The sequence below is a fragment of the Erythranthe guttata genome, chromosome 9 (genome assembly GCF_056151865.1).
Source record: "Erythranthe guttata isolate IM_541 chromosome 9, IM_541, whole genome shotgun sequence".
In the NCBI taxonomy this organism is placed as follows: domain Eukaryota; kingdom Viridiplantae; phylum Streptophyta; class Magnoliopsida; order Lamiales; family Phrymaceae; genus Erythranthe; species Erythranthe guttata.
Genome location: NC_142541.1, coordinates 1 through 20502, shown reverse-complemented (window position 1 = coordinate 20502; position 20502 = coordinate 1). Strand labels below are relative to the sequence as shown.

The 20502-nt window shown below is 38.3% G+C and overlaps 2 protein-coding genes and 1 non-coding gene across 3 annotated transcripts; 1 reads left to right on the top strand and 2 right to left on the bottom strand.

Moving 5' to 3' along the window:
* Nucleotides 1–73: 73 nt before the first annotated feature.
* LOC105974987 (uncharacterized) lies at nt 74–7160 on the bottom strand. The gene is made up of 7 exons (XM_013000150.2): nt 5995–7160; nt 5302–5537; nt 4588–5227; nt 3621–3981; nt 2791–2885; nt 1913–2107; nt 74–941 (listed from the first exon to the last, which is right to left on the bottom strand). Exons 1-7 carry the CDS (start codon nt 6178–6180, stop codon nt 291–293), a joined length of 2364 nt encoding a protein of 787 aa, XP_012855604.1. The 5' UTR covers nt 6181–7160; the 3' UTR covers nt 74–290.
* Nucleotides 7161–7168: 8 nt separating this feature from the next.
* Nucleotides 7169–11306, top strand: ABCG11 (white-brown complex-like protein). The gene is made up of 9 exons (XM_013000188.2): nt 7169–8030; nt 8115–8404; nt 8539–8710; nt 8829–8951; nt 9521–9649; nt 9741–9935; nt 10031–10390; nt 10498–10605; nt 10730–11306. Exons 1-9 carry the CDS (start codon nt 7605–7607, stop codon nt 11096–11098), a joined length of 2172 nt encoding a protein of 723 aa, XP_012855642.1. The 5' UTR covers nt 7169–7604; the 3' UTR covers nt 11099–11306.
* A 3005-nt stretch (nt 11307–14311) lies between these two features.
* LOC105974972 (TOM1-like protein 6) lies at nt 14312–16750 on the bottom strand (the record flags this gene model as incomplete). The annotated part of the gene is made up of 8 exons (XR_016033567.1): nt 14312–15153; nt 15235–15544; nt 15642–15727; nt 15810–15893; nt 15969–16136; nt 16224–16337; nt 16433–16530; nt 16664–16750. It is a non-coding gene; the product is annotated as a TOM1-like protein 6 (transcript).
* Nucleotides 16751–20502: the final 3752 nt, after the last annotated feature.

Below are 20502 nucleotides of genomic sequence, written 5' to 3'. Positions count from 1 at the left end.
CACACCAAAATGAATTTGTCATCTTGTAATAACATTCCAATCATCTAAATCTGAGAAAATACACTCTCTATCATAATGCTTGTAAACACCCAAGTCTTTTTATAGTGCCATTTTTTTTGTAATATAAATTTTGTACATCTGGATCTTCTCTTGACCCAAAATGAATCCCCTATCCTAAAACAAATACCAGGAATATTCCTTAAAACAAATTAACCAGAGAGTTGTAGACACTCTACCATCAAGTAAGGTAATTGGAATGTTATTTACTGCAAATACATACATCATTATTATCATGGTCCCCTCATCCTCTCGACAAAACTTCTTCCCTTTTCTTCAATGGTTCGCCTCTTCACATCAAGCTTTTCTCCCACTTTCTTTCCCAAACCACGCATACGTTCTCTTGTACCTATTCTTCTTGATCTCGTCTCATCATCTTCTCCATTATAATTTTGTCCCTCTGTAAAGACCCTTGATGGAGAATGCCACCAAATATCCTGTTTATTATTATTATCCTCTGAGCTTCTTGAGCCAAATTCTTGCATTTTATCCTTGTCCAATAAAGGGGCTCCAAGTTCTTGGAAAGAGCTGCTCTTCGATGTTGAATCAACTATGGAACTTGATGAAGATGCAGAGCGGTCCAAGGATTCACATGCTACTTCTGGTATACAACCACCACGGTTGACTTCTGACTTGGTGGGATTTCTAAGATTTTCTTCAATAGCATGTGTTACTTCCACTGGTTGGAATGAAGGGGCTTCTCGTTTTGTACTAGTACTAACAGAATCTTGTCGTTTTGTACTAGCACTAACAGAATCTTGATCAATTTTATACCACATGAATGGAGCAGCTTTTCTAGGTACCCAGTCATCTTTCTCCGCCAACATCCAAGGTATGCCGACACTCTCACTGTTCGGGAGCACCAAAGTGTCACGAATTCCCGCCTGAAACAAAGATTGTGGAGAATTCTAAAACCTGAAGATAATGAACTCTCTTATCGACAGCAAGTTAATTCCATAAAAGCAAAACGCCAGCCTAAAATACAATCTGATCCTAAGGGAAGTTGAAAGTTCAGAAAAATGCACAAATTCTACTGGGAAAATAATTGCAATTCATGAACCTATATCCATATCCACAACTAGTTCAGATAAATTTTCATACAAATGGTACATTTTTTTTAACAATTTGGTGGTTAGAGATACAAAATCAAGCACCGGTCAACTATTTTATCAAGAATATAAATCCTAGACTAATCACATGTCACACTAGCTCAGTGATCTTTGTTTGCACTGCATCGTCCAAGTCATGAAATAAATGCTTATATATTAGTTCGAGGATACTAGGGAGTCGAGATTTCAGTTCATGGGATACACAACCAATTTAGTAGTCCAAAGAACCATAATTTAGGTTCAATCACTTACTCAACTTGTTATAATAATAGAGATACAATGGTCAGTCTATCCAGCAATTTGGCATATAGGTAGAATTTTCGTTTAATTTTATCTTTGGGGAGGGAGGGAGGGTCTTCAATTTCATTTCAGAAAATGACACCAACTGTCCCTGCACCCAGTATACATGATATTATAGAGGGATAGAAGGATAGAGTTGAAGTTGGACACATAGTTACATAAAATGTGTTCGGGTATTATTACCACCACCACCATGATTCAGGTTAAATACGGAATAAATCGGGGATTAATAATTCGTTAAAGATCTTATAATTGGCTTTCTAGGATCTACAACTCAAGGGTTAAGATTTTCTCGGCCTTCACCAACCCAGTGAATTTGGAACATGAAGAAATTATGGCAATTGGTATGTTCAATGCAAATATATCATTCAAGTACATTCTACTGAAAAAAAATGTTCATTATACTGAAGAAAGTAAGTGTGTGTGATATAGGTAAAGGATCTAACCTTGATTCGACTGATCAGGAACAAAGCAAGATGCCCATTTGTAATTTTGTGGTCCCCAACAAAAGATTCCAAATCAAACTGAATATCAGGCATAGAGGTAAAGCCAAACCATATTTGATCTGAAGGTGGTGGCTTCATGCACAACCTAATTGTTCCAGAAAGAGAAGAAATCCTTATCCCCAATGAGAGACCAACCTTCAATAAGTGAAGAACAGTCAGGTTAGAAAAATACAGAGTTTTCCCCAATTTGGTTGCACTTCATTTATTATGGGTTCTTCAGAAATCGATTTTCAACACCCACAAAAAAAAAAACGTTTATCATGTAGTTCATCACTGTCAATAGCTTTCTTAACTATTATGGTGTTATTTATTATTCACTATATCATACATGTCCATTAGTATCCAGATTTCGGTCTAATGCTTGTGTTTTACCTTTATAAGAACTCACCCAATATCACTCTAACCTTCAATAGCTATATAGACTTTGTTAAAAAACTTTTGCTGGTTGCATGATCTGTTCCAGATTCATAGACAAATAGCGCATGGTTTTTAAAACTTTGCAGCAACTGATTAAATGCATAGGAAGAAAACTTTGCATTGTTGAACTAAAACACCTTATCTGCAGCCTACTTATTTGATGCTTCTTAAGACCTTATTTGAGACTGGACGGAATATATCGAAAAAAAGAAACAAAAGGAAAGAAAACTACGGAAAATCATATAACCTGTTTAAAAAGAAATTTGATAATCACTAACAAGCACAAGATGTGAATTTCCATCCCATGTAATGACTTTAAAAGCAAACTTACAGAGGCAGGTAACTTAAGAAGTGAATACACAACAATAATGAGCTAGACAAGATAAAATGTATTCACAAACCTGTGACACCTGTTTCTTGATAGAATGTAATATAGACTTCCATCTCGACCCTTGAGACGATGCATTTGCCGTGCTTTTCAAAATTTCAGTCTCATCTGCACAGTAACAAAGTTGAGAAAAGCTGCGAATGATTTAGAGAGGTTAATGAATTTCTCAGTGAGATACAAGACATCGGATACTAGAGTGTAAAAGAACATTCAAAGAAAATTGAACAAAATGAAATGACCAAGTAAAACCCCTTCATCACTAAATCATAATATTTATCTCTCCTAGAACCCTGGTTCCAGGAAAAGCACTTGGTTTGAAGAAGGAAGGATCGTCTTTTACTTCAAACAGAGGACGGTAGACATTCTTCAAATGATAAAATAATACCATACAATCATTGCAATCACATTTCAATTTCATAACATTTTTTTTGTATCACAACAAACTTATACTCTACAATGCTAGTCCATGTTCTATTGCAACTGTTAATTTATTTATAAAAAGAAATGGACCTTCAATAAATTTTGATAACCAAAATACCAAATGTAACCCAGTAGAAAGTCAATGTTATCATGACGGGACATGCGTTATGACATTGAATTGTGCTGTAAGAAGCTATATATAAACATTGACGATGACAGAGAAACTTAAATGTTCATTATTACACACATCCAAACTAATATCTTACCCATTAAACGCATTAATCTTTAGTACTTTTCGAGTAAGAGATTTAGTAAAAAAAAAAAAAAAAAAAACATGTCTTGAGCATGAATTTTATAGAGTACAGCATGATAGTACATCGGTAAAAGTGGATAAGGAATTAAGTCAAATGTTCAGTTTCACACCTGTGTCGTTATATCCTGCATCTTTTTGTTTTGTGTCACTGGTTATATCTTCAGAAAGATTCAATTGTTTGCCAAGATACTCAAAACTTTCCAGCAAATCAGAGGTGACCTCATTATCAGTGTTCACTTGGAAACGTGTTTCCTCTCCTTCAAATTCTAATTCTCGAATTTCAAGCCTTGTTTCAAAGTTCAGGAGCATGCCACCTAAATATTCCACGTCAATTTCCAAGGACCATACCTCATTCATATCCGAGGGAAGGACCCTTGCTGCAAGGATGCGTGGAGGAATAGTACCAGGATCCACAGCTGTACATGTGACTTCACCAATGTAATTCGGGATTCGTATATTGGATAATGCTCTCTATTGCAATACAAATACAGAACATAGTTGGTATATATCAAACACAGTTTACACATCAAATTAGAAATCACAATCTTAAATGTAACATCGTTTCAGATAGCCCCATACAGGGATCCTATTTTAATATATTCTTTAAGACTTACATAAACAAAAAAGCCAATGAGAACTCATTATAAATGCCTTTATTTTATACCAATCTGTAACTTTTCTTCTTGAGCTGCTTTTAGTAAAAGACTTTTAATAAAGAATAATATTTTTTTACAGCTGGGCAGCTTGAACTGTGAGTTCATTTAATTACTAAGGCAGGCAAATGTACATTGAAAACCGAAATTGTAGTGAATCTTACAGAGGTGGGCAAATGTACATTCAAATTTTACTCGCACGTATATGACTTCATACATTTTCAGTTTCTCTATTTTTGGCTAACATTTTTACCATAATTTTTAACGAAAAATCGTACTGTACTCTTATTCGTATTAAATGACAAATCTTTATCATCTTGTAACAAAGTTATTTCATTTGCGATTTAAAGTTAGCTATAGATGATGCATCATGTAAACATCTAACAGGTAGGATAATGGGAGTGAGAATAAATACATCACAAACCTGAATCCGACTATGTAAGGAACTCATTATCTGAGGATTATTCTTGACATCAAAGAATAGCCGCGATATTAATAAATTCAAGCACAGGGTTCCTTCGTCCAAATTATTGTGGTTGGAGTCTGATTCAGATAAGCCAGGCTCAGAAGAAGTGGAAATGGATGGCCCCATGCTAGTGTCGTCAAAAGTGTTAGGAAATTTCCCTTTCGTGTCCATTAAGTCTTGAAATGAATGGGATTTTTCACTTATTTTTCTTTCTTCACGGCCTGAAACTGAAATCCCGCTTGCTTTATAGTCTAGTCCACTCTTAGAAGCCTTTTTAGTAAGCTTCTTTAGGAATTGACGAACCTTTGACGATGGATTATCAAGCTTAACTGACTTATCATTTGATACAGAACTTTGACCTGCAGAAGGCTTCATGAATGAAGGATATCCTGCATTTAGTGATGCCAGGTAATAGTGAAACTCCAGACTTAGTTTGGAGAACCAGGTAATTTTTTCCTCATCATCGTATGAAGCAAGACGAAGGGCTTTACACCAGGATTCCTTCTCCCAAGATGTCTCAAGATATATATAAATAATGTTAGATCCTTTATATATGGCTAATTTTTTGCTCTCAACTTTGATGGGATACTTCTTGGCCCTGATATCATGAAAGAGAAGAAATTTAAGTTGGGCCTTGTATATAATTGCGAGATAATATTATTTGAAAGTTACCATTTTCTCGATGACAAGCTTGTGGCAGAAACAGCAACAACTGTGCAGCCCTTAAGTGAAATTTCCACAGACGAATCATCTGACTCCATTAGGATAAGATGTTGATCTCGAATTCTAGCATATTTCCGGATAGGTGTAACCTCCACGAAATCTTTTCTCTTCTTTTGTTCTGTTGTCTTTTTGTCCTGAAGCCCAGATTTTGGAACTTTATCTGGTTGAAGAACCCATAGAGCCCCCTAACCACAAAATAGGATATTTGAGAAATAAGAGCAGATGGATTGACTACAACTGTAAAGAAAATAATAATTTTTAAATGATAAAATTTCTGTTAAGAACAGAGGCTAGGTACTAGGACAAGAAATGAGAACCATCCTCTTATACCATAGGGATATACTAAAATAGGTACAGAGGGAAAAAATACAGGATAAAAATCACCATTGCTCTTCATGGAAAATACAGCGAACAGAAGAATGATGAAGAGGAGGGCTAAAGAGTTCTAACATTTGAAACTGAAATAGTTTCACAAATTTGAAGTCATCATCAAACAGGGTATATATTGTTGGCTGGATAAAAACAACATGTGGAGATAAAACCGACGTAGTAGATAACAGTGTATACAATCATAATACCAGATAAGTGTCACAAAAATGAGATCAAGGATAATCGAGAGGAGTGTAAATGAGATGAGGATACCTGCTTATCCGACAAGGAGGGGTTGTGGTCAACAGGAAAAGAAACGGAGGGCGTAGTATTGGATTTAGTCTCTTCCCTTTTGACTTTTAGATTTAAACGGCGAATCAAAATCCACAGTCCGGCGACCTCCAAAGCAACAACAGTTAGGGCCCCAATTACGAATGCTAACACCAAAAGCAGCGCCATACTTGCATCAACAACGCTCGCTCGCTCGCTCGTCGATCACAATCAGTGTCAATTTTTGTGCGAATGAATTGCATGCGGATTCCGATTTTATGACCTGCAATTCATTGATTCATGATATTCGGGAATTTAATCCTTGATAAAAGCGCGTCTCATCTTTCAGCTTGGAACGTTTCTGTCTCACAATTTGGATAAATTATTATTTAGGAGAAAATACCAAAATGTCCTAATTAAAAAAATCCTAAATTATTTATCCCAAAAATACCCTAATAAATATTCCTCCATCCAAATCATCATATACTCCAAAAGATATTTTCCAAGGAATAAATTACCCTTCACTAAATATAATTTGTTTGATTAAATAGAATATAACTAAATATATTTACAATAACTAGTTTCTTATAATTGGACATCATCAACGTAACCCCCTCATATTATAGTATAAAAAGAACAACACTATGTCCCCCATATTATAATTTGAGTAATAGTATTTTTTGGTACAAATTTGAAGAGGTATGTACGATACATACATACGTGAAAATGAAATTGAGTCAAAAAGTAGTACAAGAGAATTAAGTGGAATTTCGTAAATGAATACAACTTATATATATAAACACATATCTATAGGAGATGTTTGATGTAATCTAACATACAAAAAACGAGGTAACTTTGTAACGTGTCCTTTCATTGGTTTGTATTAATAATAATATTACTAATATATTGGAAAATTTAATATACCAGCTGGTTTTGTAAATTAAAGATAAATATGAATTATAATAGACGGATAAATTAGTAAATTTTTGAAAATATATAATTTGAATATTTGATTTAGGTAATGAAGTAAAAAAAATGGTTGAAAAAAGATATAGAGAGTGGGGGATGGGGTGAGTGATGGAGGATACGTATGAAACAGAAGAAGATGATGATGATGATGGATGGCTAACAAATTGAAGTGCCAACCCAACCTCCTCCTCCTCTCTACTGCAAGTCTGCAACCCTCTTAATGTTTAAATTAATTGTACATTAAATGCTTCTACCAACATCTACCTGTACATATTTAATGACCCCTCACCCCCACCCTCTCCTCTATAATGGTGGTGTTTTATTGGATTATTACTTTGAGTTTTTATTCTACATGTTTTATACCTTTGGGTGCATATATCTGCTGCCGCAGCTTTTGAAGATCAACCAGAGACAGCAACAAACCATTTCTATACCTGCGATGATCATTAGTATTTTGCGTGCGTGGGTGGTTTTGTACAATAACAACCTCTCCTGATGCTGCTCCTACTGCCCAGTCAAAGTCAAGCTCACAACATCTGCGTGTTTATCATACACAATCCATTTTTTTGGGCTTGTTATGTAGCAGCATAAGTTTCTTTCTTTCTTTCTGAATATATATACAATATACACACACATAATCCAAGATGAAGAACAGCTCCTCCTCCTCCTCATCATCAGCTGCTGCTGCTGCTGCTGAGGTTGTAATGGAGATCGAGGCTAACAAGCCATCTGTCAATAACGGTCTTGTAGTTGTAGGAGGTCTCAGCCCTTTGAGTGAGAGCCTTTGGAAGGAGAAAACCAATACAGAGTTTGTGGGTGATGTTTCTGCCAGGCTTGCTTGGAAGGATCTAACCGTGGTTGTCACTCTCAGCAATGGAGACACCCAAAATGTTTTGGAGAAGCTTTCTGGTTATGCCGAGCCTGGTTCCTTCACTGCACTCATGGGCCCTTCTGGATCCGGCAAATCTACTCTCCTCGATGCCCTCTCCGGCCGTCTTGCTGCTAATGCCTTCCTCTCCGGCACCATTCTCCTCAACGGCCGCAAGGCCAAACTCTCTTTTGGCACTGCTGTGAGTACTCCTATTCTTTTATTTCTCTGCTTCTCAATTTACCTTAGCTTGTTGAATATTCTCCTCAATTAATTAATTACTCAGGCATATGTTACACAAGATGACAACTTGATCGGCACTCTCACTGTACGTGAAACTATTTCATACTCAGCACGACTGCGTCTTCCTGATAGGATGCCCTGGTCAGACAAACGAGCTCTGGTTGAGAGCACAATCATCGAAATGGGGCTTCAAGATTGCGCAGACACTGTCATAGGAAATTGGCACCTGCGTGGTGTTAGTGGTGGAGAAAGAAGAAGGGTTAGCATTGCACTTGAAATACTCATGAGGCCCAGATTACTTTTCCTTGACGAGCCAACCAGTGGACTCGACAGGTTCTATTTTCTTACCCCATTCCCTCCTCTCTTATTCCACTAAATATACGACTTTTTTTTTGCCTGCTGTATCATGATGTATCTGTAATTCTTAGCTATTGTTTGTTCAATTATATTACTTTTGTTGGTTTCAGTGCATCAGCATTCTTTGTGACACAGACATTGCGTGGGTTGTCCAGAGATGGACGGACTGTCATTGCCTCGATTCACCAGCCTAGCAGTGAAGTTTTTGAGCTCTTTGACAGATTGTATTTACTTTCTGGTGGAAAAACTGTCTACTTTGGTCAAGCCTCTGAAGCATATGAGGCAACACCTCTTTCAAATTCATTTCTCTCTCTCTCTCTTTTTTGTTTTTTTCATTTGAAAGACATTTTATATAATCTTAATTATTACCTGATGAGAGAATATCAATTGGTGCATGCAGTTTTTTGCACAAGCTGGTTTTCCTTGCCCTGCTTTACGAAATCCATCTGATCACTTTCTCCGGTGCATCAACTCTGATTTTGACAAAGTCAAAGCAACACTAAAAGGATCCATGAAAATCCGGGTATTAGATTCTTTCTCTGCAATTAATTTCTACCAAAAGCTTCATATTAGGACACTCAGACACATTTGAGGCATTCAAACTCAGATGATACTAATTTGCAAGTTACATCACGTCAAAGATAGTGCACATATATGCTATAATGTGATCTAGTGTACATGTTTACTTTCTTATAGGTACTTTTATGATAGAACTTAAATATTATGCAGTCAGTGATTAGCAGTGATGTTATAGTTTAATTATGCAGATACTTGGCAGGAAATCTTGAGATAATAATATTTTGAGGAAATATTATATGTATGTGCCAGCACATCTTAGCTGAGACGATTGCATCGAAAGACCTTCATTAAGGAAACAGTAGATTGTGGGTGTTGTGTGTAACTTTCTTGCTTCTAAGGATATGTAGAAGATTGACTATCTAGCAACATTAATCCATGGTTTCTCTAATTACAAAAATGAACAGATGTTGTGTGATATGTATTTTGAATTTGTTTTTACACTTGATATCTTTGATTGACAGACAAACTCATTTATATATATTTTTTCTTTCATTTATTTTTTTCCCCAATCAGTTTGAGTCCAATGACGATCCACTAGAAAAAATAACCACAGCGGAAGCTATTCGGACACTTGTCGGCTCTTACCAGACTTCTCAGTACTGTTTTTCCGCAAAAGAAAAGATTGAAGAGATATCGAGAATAGTGAGTCTAGTTTTTACTTTTCATGTCTGGAAATGAATATTTCATTTGGATCAGTTGAATTACATTCATGACTCTCAAATCTTACGTACAGAAAGGAACTGTGCTGGATTCTGGAGGGAGTCAGGCTAGTTTCTTGATGCAGGCTTTTACCTTAACTATACGCTCCTTCGTTAATATGTCAAGGGACTTTGGGTATTACTGGCTGAGGCTTGTTATCTATATCGTGGTCACTATTTGCATCGGAACCATTTACTTCAATGTTGGAACGGGCTACAATTCCATCTTGGTACGTAATTAATTATGCAATTACTTATATATAGGTCATTGTAACCTGGAAATGAATGATTTAAAAAAACTAAAAAATATATATATTTAATGCAGGCAAGGGGTGCATGTGCATCTTTCGTGTTTGGTTTTGTAACATTTATGTCGATTGGTGGATTTCCTTCATTTGTGGAAGATATGAAGGTATTCCAAAGGGAAAGGCTGAATGGACACTATGGTGTGAGTGCATTTGTGATAAGCAACACATTATCTGCAATGCCGTTTCTGATATTGATAACATTTATATCTGGTACGGTGTGCTACTTCATGGTGAGGCTGCACCCTGGCTTGTCGCATTACATATTCTTTGTATTGTGCCTTTACGCAAGTGTCACCGTTGTTGAGAGCCTTATGATGGCTATAGCCAGTGTTGTCCCTAATTTCCTTATGGGTATCATCATTGGGGCTGGAATCCAGGTATTTAAACAAATTAATCCTTAAAACCAAGTTTGCCTGCAAAATCTACCATTTTGTTTTGAATGAATCACATTTATACAATCCTTTTAACTTGTTATTACAAACAGGGAATATTTATGCTGGTATCTGGCTACTTTCGACTTCCAAATGACATCCCAAAACCTGTCTGGCGATATCCAATGTCATATATAAGTTTCCACTTCTGGGCTCTACAGGTAAAACTTACTAGTGACATGTTACATGCATGTGATGTGTGTATCTACTCTTTCTTTTTTCCATCACAAAGTAAACCATTTTTTCTTTTTATAATTATATATATATATATGTATGTGTGTACAGGGGCAATACCAAAACGATCTGACAGGGTTGATCTTCGACAATCAGACACCGGATCTTCCCAAGGTTCCTGGAGAATACATATTAGAAAATGTGTTCCAGATTGATGTGAATCGATCAAAATGGGTTGATCTGAGTGTTCTATTCAGCATGATTATTGTGTACCGCATCATCTTTTTCATGGTGATCAAAGTTAACGAGGATGTGACACCTTGGGTGCGTGGCTATATTGCAAGACGAAGAATTCAACACAAGAATAATAATGCTAATGTTAATCAGAACAACACTGTTGCTCCATTTGCTCTTACTCAATCTCCTTCCTTGAGGACTTATGTCCAAGATCGTGCTTCTGCTACTGCCAAGAGGCCCTAACAACAGTATCATGTCATATCTGAGCTTCTATATATTATTATTATTAATATAATTAATTCAGACTCTGTCTACTCTCCCACTCTCTGCTTAAATTCGCTGCAACCAATTTATTGTTGTAACTTCATCGTAACATGCCAAATTACTTTTTCTTATATATCCCTAGAGTGTAAAAATTAATTTACAGTTTTTAAAGTTATTGTTTGGTGAATTACGTGCGTCGAACGATTTAATTGCTTTAACTAACATAAATCCGCTTTAATGTTGAAATATGATTTTGAAAATATATATTTCATTATCGTAAGTAGATACGAGATTCAAAAAGCAGTTATTTCATAATTTTTTCATCCTTAAAAATTATTTTCTTGTTTAAAATTATTTTTTGGTAAATTAGGACAATTTTAATTGCTTTAACTAAAATAAACCGCTTTAATTGTGAGAAATAGTTTTCAAAATATCTATCTCGTTATATTTAATAGATACAAGATTCAAAAGGTGGTTAAATAATAAATTTTCCATGGTTAAAAATTATTTTTGTTATTAAAGTTATTATTTGGTGAATTACACGCGTGGGGCGATTTAATTGCTTTGACATACTTTAATGTTGAAAAATGATTTTTAAAATATATATTTCCTTATCGCAAATACATATTTTTTTCATGGTTAAAAAAAACGTAATTCACCAAACAATAACTTTAAAAAGTGGTTAAATCATATTTTTTTCATGGTTAAAAATTATTTTCATGTTTAAATTAATTTTTGGTAAATTATGACGATTTTAATTGCTTTAACTAAGATAAACCCGCTTTAGTTTTGAGAAATACTTTTTAAAATATCTATCTCATTATAGTTAATAGATACAAGATTCAAAAAACAGTTAAATCATAATTTTTCAATGGTTAAAATTTATTTTCGTTTTTAAAGTTATTGTTTGGTGAATTACGTTTGGACGATTTTAATTGTCTTGACTAACATAAACCCGCTTTACTGTTGAAAAATAATTTTTAAAATATATATTTCCTTATCGTAAATAGCTACGAGATTCTAAAAGCGGTTAAATCATAATTTTTTCATGGTTAACAATTATTTTCGTGTTTAAAATTATTTTTTGGTAAATTAGGACGACTTTAATTGCTTTACTAAGATAAACCCACTTTAATTTTGAGAAATAATTTTTAAAATATCTATCTCGTTATATTTAATAGATACAACATTCAAAAAGCGGTTAAATCATAATTTTTCCATGGTTAAAAAATATTTTCGTTTTTAAAAGTTATTGTTTGGTGAATTATGTGCGCCAATTTAGTTGTTTTGACTAACATAAACCCGCTTTAATGTTGACAAATGATTTTTAAAATATATATTTCATTATCTTAAATAGATACGAGATTCTAAAAGAGGTTAAAACATAATTTTTTAATGGTAAAATTATATTTCGGTAAATTAGGACTATTTTAATTGCTTTAACTAAGATAAACCCGTTGTAATTTTGAGAAATAATTTTTCAAATATCTATCTCGTTATATTTAATAGATAAAATATTAAAAAAATGGTTAAATCATAATTTTTCCATGGTTAAAAATAATTTTCGTTTTCAAAGTTATTGTTTGGTGAATTACGTGCGTTGGACGATTTAAATGCTTTAACTAACATAAACCCGCTTTAAAGTTGAAGAGTGATTTTTTAAGCATATATTTCATTATCGTTAATAGATACGAGATTCAAAAAGCGGTTAGATCATCATTTTTCATGGTGCGTTTTTAAAGTTATTATTTGGTGAATTACGTGGGTCGGACGATTTAATTGCTTTGACTAACATAGACCCCCTTTAATGTTGAAAAATAATTTTTAAAATATATATTTCATTGTCGCAAATAGATATGACAAATAAAAAATGTTTTCCATACGAATATTGAGTTAACATGAAGATAAAGGATTGGGAAAAATATAATAATATGACAAACGGTTCTGTACAAATTCACAAGAACAATCATTTCTGTCTACATAAAGACAACAATGATACAAAATTTGTTGCAACAGGACACATGCCATATATCTATCTATACACCGAATATTGTCAATTTTCTCCGTGATGTTAAATTGGTTGGTAAAACATTGAGCCAAGTGCTTGAACTTCATTACCATATAGCAAAGTTCTATTGTGGAGTATTTGGGAACTGATGCTAAATGATATCCATTGGCCAATGATTTTCCAAACAGATTCATTGAAGATGATAAAGAGTTTATATTCACGCATTATCAAATCTTAAACTTCTCCTGTACCAAAAACCAGCCGAGGCCCTCCTGGATTGCAAATGCTCTGATGAATCCAGAAAACAAACGGGGATTATTCACAAACTATTTATTCTTAAAACAAATATATATATATATATATATATATATATATATATATATATATATATATATATATATATATATATATATATATATATATATATATATATATATATATATATATATATCAGATCGGTAACGTAGTCTTAGTCTTAGGTTGTGTAAATGGGGATTTTATTACCTGCAAGCAAGATCAATGGATTCTCTGTCTAAGAGGCCAACTGGACAGCCTCCACGAACCCCATCCTCCAAGATGACAGGGAGTTGGTTTATACCATTTCTATTCATCAGATTCAGTGCATTAAAGAGGCTCATGTTTGGTGTTGCTGTCCACGATACAGAACATCTTCTGCCTTAAGACGAACACAGTTCAGATACTCTAAGCACCTGCAGTATAAAATTCCAAGCATTCAATGACGCCTCGACAATTTCCGAAAAAACTGGTACCGCCCAAGAAAAGAGCAAATTTTGGCACACACATAACTATACATGCAACTTCCTTTTGATTTATGCCCGGATATTCCATTGATTAAAGTTTGAAAACAATTACTGATAAAACAAATTAAGTAAATGATTAGGATTTTTACCTGAAAATTGAACCTTCAGAGAAATCTAAACCCTAGCAAAATAGTGTCAAAAAAAATGGGAGATATATTCTTACGTTTTGAAGAACTATTCCAAATTGAGCACTTATTTTTATTAGACATCAAACTATTTTTACAAGGCACAGGTGTCAAGTAAATAAAACTCAGCCAACAAAAAGAAGAAAAAAAAAAAAGCAGAAGCACACATTTCAGTTAAAAACCCCTCTTATTTGTCACTGCTGAGTGCTGACTCAAACTACACTGCAAATATCAGTGTTATTGACAGTAAATCTACTACAACCATTTACAATCCCCAGTTCTTCAACAAACGAAAAACAAACAAATAAATCACTAAAACGAGATATACACCAAATCAAAAGTCTGCTTGTAATATAATTCAACCCAATATCCAACCAAATCATCACTTCCTTCCCCCAACCATATTTTGATTGCTTTAAATCTCCCATCTGCATTACCCAACACATTAAGATCTTCAAACAATCTATAAGACGGAATAAACGGCCTCTGTCCAACATTGTTTGCAGTAGGAGAACTCAAACCAGAAGTGACATGTGGCACTCCATTATTGGACGACTCAAACGTGGGCCTAGATGTCGGATATGTATAAACGGGACTCTGGTTATTGGTATAATAACCAGGAGTAGCAGCCCAAGGTGGAGGAGGGTACATAGATGTGTACTGATGAAACTGAGGCTGTTGATGTGAAGCATTATTAAATGCTTGTTGTTGTTGTGTTGCATATTGAGGATATTGAAGCTGATTCTGCTGAGGCTCGATTTGTGGTTGAGATTCAAACTGTTGATACTGAGGCTGATGCTGAGGTAGCAGTGGCTGGGGCTGTCACACGGGGCGATGTAGTTGTTGAAGGCTAAACCGTTGTTAACAGGATAGTTTGAGGGAATATTCCCTTGAGTTTGCTGCATTGATGGAGAAGGTGGTTGCTGAGGGGTTTGTTCGGTTAATGTAGGTGTTGATAATGTGATGCTGAGTAGGTCTATCATATCTTGTTCTTTTGTTCGAACCGATGATGTGGGCACATCGACTGGAACTAATGCATTGCTTTCTGTAAGTGCCACGTCAGCACGAACTTTTGAGTGCCTGTATTATCAAGTACAAAGATTAGAATATAATCCGAAACAAATATACCAACACACATGATAAAGAACATAACTTTTTTACCTTCTAGCAAGAAGGGCAAAGTCGTCTTCTTCTTCGTCATCTTCTTCAGGAGCAACATTCTTCTGTTTTTCAGGTAAAACTGGTGCAGACCGTTTATTATTTTCAGAAGGTGGTGCGTTTTGAACAACTGTCGCTTCAGCAGGTTTTGGAGTACTCAAGTCTTGTTTCTCAGATTCTTTGATTGAGATATTATTTCTCACTTGTGCTTGTGGTGGTAATGGAGAACCAGAAGCTATTGCATCGTGTTTAGCAAGCACAAATTTGTAGGCTATCATTGAGTTCAAGACCCTTACCAAGAATTTCTTCATCCCTGTTAAAAAAAGAAAGAAAGAAAGAAATTATATAAAAAAATTAGAAATATGTAGTAATGTAAATATTTCGATGTAAATTATTAAAGCATGGCTCACCCTGTTGTTGCCAACAACTGAACCAACTTCTTTTGATTGGCACGGCATTGCTCAACTAGGTCAACGATCACTTCATCTTTAACAGCCTACAATGAAAATATAAGTACGGATATTTAGAATATTTGCAAGTATTTTTAGAAAAAAAGTATGTCTGAAATTGTTAGATACCGAGCGATCGCTTGGATCAACAGCTTGCAACATATCAGCCAATAGATCAAGAACATCTTGCATTGAGTTTAGGCTTGATAAACTACACAAGCAAAAAAAAATTATATTAAGAGATAATTATTAAAGAAAGGTAGTTATTAAGGTATATAATCCAAATCTTAAATTTTCTCCGGCAGCCATTGCTTCATCAAGTCTAGTGGAAGAGCTGCTAGGCATTCCATAACTTGGTTTAGGATTATTCGTAGTTATTGGATGTGTTGTTACAGGTGGAGTAAATATTGGAACAGCATCCCTCGGTAAATTTTTAGGAAATTTTACACAAGATCGCTGTAGTGATGACATCCAACAGTTATTACATCAACTATTCAAATAATATAATCCACAAAATGGAAATCAGTTGGAGAAGATATTTACCCTCAGATCCTCATAAGCCATATAATACTGAGAATATCTTCCTCCGGCTCCACCAAATGCCTGATGCCAAGAGCCAATCAGGACTAGAATTTTATCTCTTACATTCATATCTGTCTGAAAAATACATTCAAGAAGCAACGTATTAAACTAGACAAGAATGTAAAATATCCATTACCAATATATCCCGCAGTAATGAGAACAGTACTTGCTTTTTTCCTAACAATCTTGACCATCTCAGACAATATATTCTTTCTGCAATTTGCAAATGCACATAATCGCCACAGTTCTTGACCATCGTCTCCAGAAGCTATAAAGGGACAGCAGGGAGCAACTTAATTAATAGTTAAAATGATTTTAGAGTTGAAACCTGCTTAAATTCCAAATTTAGTTCTGTAATTAGCAGCAATACACTAAAAACAAATCATTTTTTCTCGTCATACCGTTAAAGCAAATAATTGAATATTTGAACTTTAGCGTTCTTGTGCTGCAACCCTTTTTTTACAGCTTTCACAACATCTTTTGCCAGCCTAAGCAGTCAACCAAACCAAAACAAAAAGAAAAAAAAACCTAAAACATGCTGCTTGCACATAAACACCCAAAAAAAAACATGACATGGATAAACAGATCCAAAATTTCTGACCCTACCCAAATATATATGTGTGTGTTGTTTACAAAAGGACACAGATCTTATCTATTTAGTTCTCACAACACGACAACAAAAAGTATCCAAGCAATTACGATACTGATGAGTTAGAAGATGATAGCAAGAAGTCGCCCGACAATTAGTTTACACTACCAGTTTCGGGTTTTGGGTTTTCGGGTTTCGGGTTTCGGGTTTCAGGTTTCGGGTTTCGGGTTTCGGGTTTCGGATTTAGGGGTTTCGGGTTTCGGGGTTTCGGGTTTCGGGTTTCGGGTTTTCGGGTTTCGGGTTTCGGGTTTCGGGTTTCGGGGTTTCGGGTTTCGGGTTTTCGGGTTTCGGGTTTTCGGGTTTCGGGTTTCGGGTTTCGGGTTTTCGGTTTTCGGGTTTCGGGTTTCGGGTTTCGGGTTTCGGGTTTCGGGTTTCGGGTTTCGGGTTTCGGGTTTCGGGTTTCGGGTTTCGGGTTTCGGGTTTCGGGTTTCGGGTTTCGGGTTTCGGGTTTCGGGTTTTCGGGTTTCGGGTTTTCGGGTTTTCGGGTTTCGGGTTTCGGGTTTCGGGTTTTCGGGTTTTCGGGTTTCGGGTTTCGGGTTTCGGGTTTCGGGTTTCGGGTTTCGGGTTTCGGGTTTTCGGGTTTCGGGTTTCGGGTTTCGGGTTTCGGGTTTCGGGTTTCGGGTTTCGGGTTTCGGGTTTTCGGGTTTCGGGTTTCGGGTTTCGGGTTTCGGGTTTTCGGGTTTCGGGTTTCGGGTTTCGGGTTTCGGGTTTCGGGTTTCGGGTTTCGGGTTGTGGTTTCGGGTTTCGGGTTTTCGGGTTTCGGGTTTTCGGGTTTCGGGTTTCGGGTTTTCGGGTTTCGGGTTTCGGGTTTCGGGTTTCGGGTTTCGGGTTTCGGGTTTTCGGGTTTCGGGTTTCGGGTTTTCGGGTTTTCGGGTTTTCGGGTTTCGGGTTTCGGGTTTCGGGTTTCGGGTTTCGGGTTTCGGGTTTCGGGTTTCGGGTTTCGGGTTTTCGGGTTTCGGGTTTTCGGGTTTCGGGTTTTCGGGTTTCGGGTTTCGGGTTTCGGGTTTTCGGGTTTCGGGTTTCGGGTTTCGGGTTTTCGGGTTTCGGGTTTCGGGTTTCGGGTTTCGGGTTTTCGGGTTTCGGGTTTCGGGTTTTCGGGTTTCGGGTTTCGGGTTTCGGGTTTCGGGTTTCGGGTTTCGGGTTTCGGGTTTCGGGTTTCGGGTTTCGGGTTTCGGGTTTCGGGTTTCGGGTTTCGGGTTTCGGGTTTCGGGTTTCGGGTTTCGGGTTTCGGGTTTCGGGTTTCGGGTTTCGGGTTTCGGGTTTTCGGGTTTCGGGTTTCGGGTTTTCGGGTTTCGGGTTTCGGGTTTTCGGGTTTCGGGTTTCGGGTTTCGGGTTTCGGGTTTCGGGTTTCGGGTTTCGGGTTTCGGGTTTCGGGTTTCGGGTTTCGGGTTTCGGGTTTCGGGTTTCGGGTTTCGGGTTTCGGGTTTCGGGTTTCGGGTTTCGGGTTTCGGGTTTCGGGTTTCGGGTTTCGGGTTTCGGGTTTCGGGTTTCGGGTTTCGGGTTTCGGGTTTCGGGTTTCGGGTTTCGGGTTTCGGGTTTCGGGTTTCGGGTTTCGGGTTTCGGGTTTCGGGTTTCGGGTTTCGGGTTTCGGGTTTCGGGTTTCGGGTTTCGGGTTTCGGGTTTCGGGTTTCGGGTTTCGGGTTTCGGGTTTCGGGTTTCGGGTTTCGGGTTTCGGGTTTCGGGTTTCGGGTTTCGGGTTTCGGGTTTCGGGTTTCGGGTTTCGGGTTTCGGGTTTCGGGTTTCGGGTTTCGGGTTTCGGGTTTCGGGTTTCGGGTTTCGGGTTTCGGGTTTCGGGTTTCGGGTTTCGGGTTTCGGGTTTCGGGTTTCGGGTTTCGGGTTTCGGGTTTCGGGTTTCGGGTTTCGGGTTTCGGGTTTCGGGTTTCGGGTTTCGGGTTTCGGGTTTCGGGTTTCGGGTTTCGGGTTTCGGGTTTCGGGTTTCGGGTTTCGGGTTTCGGGTTTCGGGTTTCGGGTTTCGGGTTTCGGGTTTCGGGTTTCGGGTTTCGGGTTTCGGGTTTCGGGTTTCGGGTTTCGGGTTTCGGGTTTCGGGTTTCGGGTTTCGGGTTTCGGGTTTCGGGTTTCGGGTTTCGGGTTTCGGGTTTCGGGTTTCGGGTTTCGGGTTTCGGGTTTCGGGTTTCGGGTTTCGGGTTTCGGGTTTCGGGTTTCGGGTTTCGGGTTTCGGGTTTCGGGTTTCGGGTTTCGGGGTTTCGGGGTTTCGGGTTTCGGGTTTCTTTCGGGTTTCGGGTTTCGGGTTTCGGGTTTCGGGTTTCGGGTTTCGGGTTTCGGGTTTCGGGTTTCGGGTTTCGGGTTTCGGGTTTCGGGTTTCGGGTTTCGGGTTTCGGGTTTCGGGTTTTCGGGTTTCGGGTTTCGGGTTTCGGGTTTCGGGTTTCGGGTTTCGGGTTTCGGGTTTTCGGGTTTCGGGTTTCGGGTTTCGGGTTTCGGGTTTCGGGTTTCGGGTTTCGGGTTTCGGGTTTCGGGTTTCGGGTTTCGGGTTTCGGGTTTCGGGTTTCGGGTTTCGGGTTTCGGGTTTCGGGTTTCGGGTTTCGGGTTTCGGGTTTCGGGTTTCGGGTTTCGGGTTTCGGGTTTCGGGTTTCGGGTTTCGGGTTTCGGGTTTCGGGTTTCGGTTTCGGGTTTCGGGTTTCGGGTTTCGGGTTTTCGGGTTTCGGGTTTCGGGTTTCGGGTTTCGGGTTTCGGGTTTCGGGTTTCGGGTTTTCGGGTTTCGGGTTTCGGGTTTCGGGTTTTCGGGTTTCGGGTTTCGGGTTTCGGGTTTCGGGTTTCGGGTTTCGGGTTTTCGGGTTTCGGGTTTCGGGTTTCGGGTTTCGGGTTTCGGGTTTTCGGGTTTCGGGTTTCGGGTTTCGGGTTTCGGGTTTCGGGTTTCGGGTTTCGGGTTTCGGGTTTCGGGTTTCGGGTTTCGGGTTTCGGGTTTCGGGTTTCGGGTTTCGGGTTTCGGGTTTCGGGTTTTCGGGTTTCGGGTTTCGGGTTTCGGGTTTTCGGGTTTCGGGTTTCGGGTTTCGGGTTTCGGGTTTCGGGTTTCGGGTTTCGGTGTTTCGGGTTTCGGGTTTCGGGTTTCGGGTTTCGGGTTTCGGGTTTCGGGTTTCGGTTTCGGGTTTCGGGTTTCGGGTTTCGGGTTTCGGGTTTCGGGTTTCGGGTTTCGGGTTTCGGGTTTCGGGTTTCGGGTTTCGGGTTTTCGGGTTTCGGGTTTCGGGTTTCGGGTTTTCGGGTTTCGGGTTTCGGGGTTTCGGGTTTCGGGTTTCGGGTTTCGGGTTTCGGGTTTCGGGTTTCGGGTTTCGGGTTTTCGGGTTTGGGTTTCGGGTTTTCGGGTTTCGGGTTTCGGGTTCGGGTTTCGGGTTTCGGGTTTCGGGTTTCGGGTTTCGGGTTTCGGGTTTCGGGTTTCGGGTTTCGGGTTTCGGGTTTTCGGGTTTCGGGTTTCGGGTTTCGGGTTTCGGGTTTCGGGTTTCGGGGTTTCGGGTTTCGGGTTTCGGGTTTCGGGTTTCGGGTTTCGGGTTTCGGGTTTCGGGTTTCGGGTTTCGGGTTTCGGGTTTTCGGGTTGGGGTTTTCGGGTTTGGGTTTGGGTTCGGGTTTCGGGTTTCGGGT

Excerpts from the sequence above, each read along its gene's own strand:
- ABCG11 (XM_013000188.2), top strand. The coding sequence starts at position 7,605 with ATGAAGAACAGCTCCTCCTCCTCCTCATCATCAGCTGCTGCTGCTGCT. Across the intron at positions 9,650-9,740 it reads TTGAAGAGATATCGAGAATA|AAAGGAACTGTGCTGGATTC; the intron begins GTGAGTCTAGTT and ends TCTTACGTACAG. Across the intron at positions 9,936-10,030 it reads CGGGCTACAATTCCATCTTG|GCAAGGGGTGCATGTGCATC; the intron begins GTACGTAATTAA and ends TATTTAATGCAG.
- LOC105974987 (XM_013000150.2), bottom strand. The coding sequence starts at position 6,180 with ATGGCGCTGCTTTTGGTGTTAGCATTCGTAATTGGGGCCCTAACTGTT. Across the intron at positions 5,538-5,994 it reads CCTCCTTGTCGGATAAGCAG|GGGGCTCTATGGGTTCTTCA; the intron begins GTATCCTCATCT and ends TTTTGTGGTTAG. Across the intron at positions 942-1,912 it reads TCCTGATCAGTCGAATCAAG|GCGGGAATTCGTGACACTTT; the intron begins GTTAGATCCTTT and ends TCTTTGTTTCAG.